Raw genomic sequence first — 3,920 nt, forward strand, 5'->3', positions numbered from 1 at the left:
CTCTGCCTCCCAAGTGCTGGGATTAAAGGCGTGTGCCACCACCGCCCGGTGTAGTTTTACTTCTTAAAAATTAGTCTTTTTTAGAAATAATTCTGAATACAAGAAATGAATGTATTCTGTGACATTAAACTTTGGAAGCTAATAAGTAAAAATTGTGGAACCTTGAAGGGAAATATTTTGTTAGACATTAGTACTTCAGGCTATGAAGCATTCATGATAATTTGGTGACTTTTGTCTTTAGTGAAGCATTATAGGTCTGCATTACAGTTGTGGATTCAGTAAATATGCAGGCAGAAAAACTGGACCAGGTAGAGAACTATTATTATAGATGGCAGTTTTAAAGGAAAAGAATGATGTTGTTTTGACATTGAATTATTTCTCTATAATGACTTTGAAATTTCTCTTTTCCAGTTCTCTGAGTTTCACCAGTAATGCCACTCAGTTGCCAATATCAAGCAAGCGCATATAAGACACTTGTAATCCTTTAAGAAAAGTAGTAGTTCTCTTCACAGTATCTGGCGGTAAGTCATACTTAAACCTTTATAACTGTGTTTTTGATCCATTGACATCATAGTTTTCAAACCTTTATTTACCTTTTCTTGCGTGAAAATTTTATTTTATGACTCAGAAGGGAAGAACATAAACCATGCTAATCTCAGAGGTTACTTTTATCAATTTTATTTGTCCATAGGATTTCGACTACCTGCTTCTAAAAACAAATAAAATAATGAAGGAAAAAACAAAGCTAAGATCTTACAGTGCAGTCGTGGTACTTCATTATGGAGTGTTCACAAACGACTTTAAATTGAGCAAGTTAATGGCAGAGCACCTTTAAATAATTTCATTTCAAGATCCATAGTCATTTATAGTTAGTGGTAGAAGGTGATCTTTTGTTTTTAAGGATGTGCTTATTTTTATTTCTGGGTATAAGTGTTTGCCTGCATGTATGTCTGTGCCTGGTGCATTCAGGGGCTAGAAGAGAACATTGGATCTTCTGGAACTAAAATTACTGCTAGTTGTAAGTCACTATGTAAGTGCTGGGTATTGAACCTGGGTCCTATAAGAGCTGCAGTAGTGCCAAGCGTGGTGGCACATGCCTTTTATCCCAGCCCTTGGGAGGCAGAGGCAGGCAGATTTCTGAGTTTGAGGCCAGCCTGGTCTACAGAGTGAGTTCCTGGACAGCCAGGGCTACACAGAGAAACCCTGTCTCAAAAAAATAAAAAAATTAAAAAAAGAGCTGCAGTGGTCTTAACCACTGGGCCATCTGTCCAGTCCCTGGCTGCTGGCTTTTGGGGGGTAGGAAAAGGGTTAGGTTTTTTTGTGGAATAGTCTAGCTCATTAAAGAGACAGAATATAGACTAAGCAGCAACCAAGTAGGAGGAAGGTGTGTGTGCGTGTGTGTGTGTATGTGTGTATGTGTGTGTGTGGTATTTCTTTAACTTGAAATCAATAGCTCTTCTCTGTTTCTGGGCAAGGGATGTGCACACAGTTCATGGTGTATATATATATGGTCCTGTATCCTGGAGTGGAGGCAAGAGTTGGATGTCGTTTGTCTCTCTATCTCTCTTCTGACTTATTTTCTTGAGACACAATCCTCCTCTAAACCTGGAGCTAGGTTGGGACCTGCAAGTCCCAGTGAGCTTTCAGTGTTTTCCTTTCACATTATTTGGATTCTCAGCTTTCCCATGACCTGCCCTACTGTTTATATGGGTCCTTGGGATTTGAACTCTATCCTCTTAAGTAGTGAGTACTTTTGACCTGTGGAAACATCTTCTTAGCCTAATAATGGCCAATTAATTGTATTTTTATTTGCTCCCTGAAACAAGAAGGCAGAGCAGTGCCTTTGGAGTTTTGTTTTGAGATTAAAATCACTACTTCTTGGGCTGGCCTGGAATTTAATATGTAGCCCAGGCTGGCTTTGAACTCCAAGCCATCATCCAGCCTCAGCCTCCTGAGTACTGGGATAACAAACAGGTAACTGCTCCTCCCCTCAATATACACGTACACACTGTTTTATGTTGTTTACTCCTCTGTTAAGGATTAAATCTAGACCTTTTTTGTCTATTGCATGCAAATCAATTATTCCGTTGAATTACTCCTCCAGCCCCTAGCCCCTGGCAATTTTTTATTTAGAGTATAGAAAACAAGAAAAATTATACACATTACTTTTCTAATGGTAGGCCTGTTTTCTTCCTGCACAAAAGCTGTCTGTAAGGTGTAGAACTGTTAATACTTTTCACTAGCCTCATTTAAAATAAAACAAAACAAAACATGAGTTGCTTGCATAGTCCAATGTAGTTATCTTAAAATCAACACACATTTTATTTTTTGTTGTATGGTAAGACTGTTTATCATAGTGATGAAGGTATTCAACCTTATTCTTAAATGATTCCCTTTGTTTTTCACTTAGGATCAACACTGGAGGGTGAGGTATCAGATTCCAGAAAGATCATCATGAAGTTATATGTGTTTCTGGTTAACACTGGAACCACGCTGACATTTGACACTGAGCTAACTGTGCAAACGTGAGTTATATTTCACTTATCCTTTGGTTTTCCAACTTAATGAAAAAAATTTATTTTAAGAAAATATTCTACCATGATAAGGTCAAGTGCAATCTGAATTTAATTCCCAAAGCCCAAGTCGAAACGACAGTTTAACAAGTTGTGCTCTTGTTATGGAAGTTCAGGAAAATCCCTCTGGATAGACGGTCTAGCCTAGTTTGGTGAAATTCAAAACAGTGACAGACACTGTCTTCAAGGAGGTAAATCTTCCCAAGGACATGCACACACACAAAATATACATTTACATGCACATACATACATTTTTAAAAACGCTGCTTCTTAAACAGTATGGGGCTAGGGAGTTGGCTTAGCAACTTAAAGTCCAGTTGCTGTTGAAGAGAATACAGTTTGAGTCCCAGCACCCACATGGCAGCTCACAACCATCTGAATCTTCAATTTCAGGGAATCCAGTGCCCTCTTCTGACCTCTGCAGCACCAGGCACATATAGTGCACAATGAACATAAAAATAATAAAACCAAATCTAATTTTAAATAATTAATTAATTAAAAAGCTTACTTAATTTAAGGAGAAAAAGTAACCAATATATATGAAAATAAAAGATAGCCAGCTGGGGATGTTAAACACAAGTTGTGCCCCCACTCCCCTTGGAGGTAGACAGAAATCTGAGTTTCATGACAATCAGGGAGACTTAGTGAGACTTTGTCTCAAAAACAGGAGCCATATAGTAAATCTCAAATCGTACGTAGTGTATTTTCTTACTCATCATACATAATTCATGATAAAATGCTAAAGTTAATTTCTGTAAATTGTGCTTTCTCATTTTTGTATAACTGTTATTCACAATTTTAAAAGGGTAATTCTAAACTAAAAGTTTATTAGAGTTTATTAGGCATCACTGCTATTTTTGGTAATTTTGTATTACATTTTATTTGTGTGTGTGTGTTGTGTGTGTGTGTGTGTGTGTGTGTGTATTTATGTATACGCTTGCACATGCAAAAGAGCATGTGTGGAAACTAGAGGACAATTTATGCAAATCGAGTTCTCTTTATCATCTAGATCTTGGGGATTAAATTCAGGTCATCAAGCTTGACAGTAAAGTAAGTTCCTTTATCCACTGAGCCATCCTGTCCATTTGTTGTTTTTATTCTGGTGTGAATTAAGTCAATGGGTTTGATTTGCTTATTAATGAGAGAATAAAACAAATGGACTATTTTTACCTAATTTAGTGAAGCTCATTTCTAGTCATTTTCTATTTGGTTAGTGTACTGGCTATTTTTGTGTCAACTTGACACAGCTGAGTTATCACAGAGAAAGGAGCTTCAGTTGAGGAAATGCCTCCATGAGATCCAACTGTAAGGCATTTTCTCAATTAGTGACCAAGGGGGAAAGGCCCC

General features: G+C 37.4%; 1 protein-coding gene across 2 annotated transcripts in view; it reads left to right on the forward strand.

Moving 5' to 3' along the window:
• Rb1cc1 (RB1 inducible coiled-coil 1) overlaps nucleotides 1-3,920 on the forward strand; it is a 62,080-nt gene that overhangs the window by 14,643 nt on the left and 43,517 nt on the right. For both annotated transcript variants that reach the window (XM_021181217.2, XM_021181334.2), the window contains exons 2-3: nucleotides 412-521; nucleotides 2,411-2,525. In XM_021181217.2, the coding sequence (XP_021036876.1) occupies nucleotides 2,455-2,525 (71 nt within the window). In that variant the 5' untranslated portion in view covers nucleotides 412-521; nucleotides 2,411-2,454. The remainder of the gene's footprint in view (nucleotides 1-411; nucleotides 522-2,410; nucleotides 2,526-3,920) is intronic.

The sequence above is a fragment of the Mus caroli genome, chromosome 1, assembly GCF_900094665.2.
Source record: "Mus caroli chromosome 1, CAROLI_EIJ_v1.1, whole genome shotgun sequence".
NCBI lineage: Eukaryota > Metazoa > Chordata > Mammalia > Rodentia > Muridae > Mus > Mus caroli.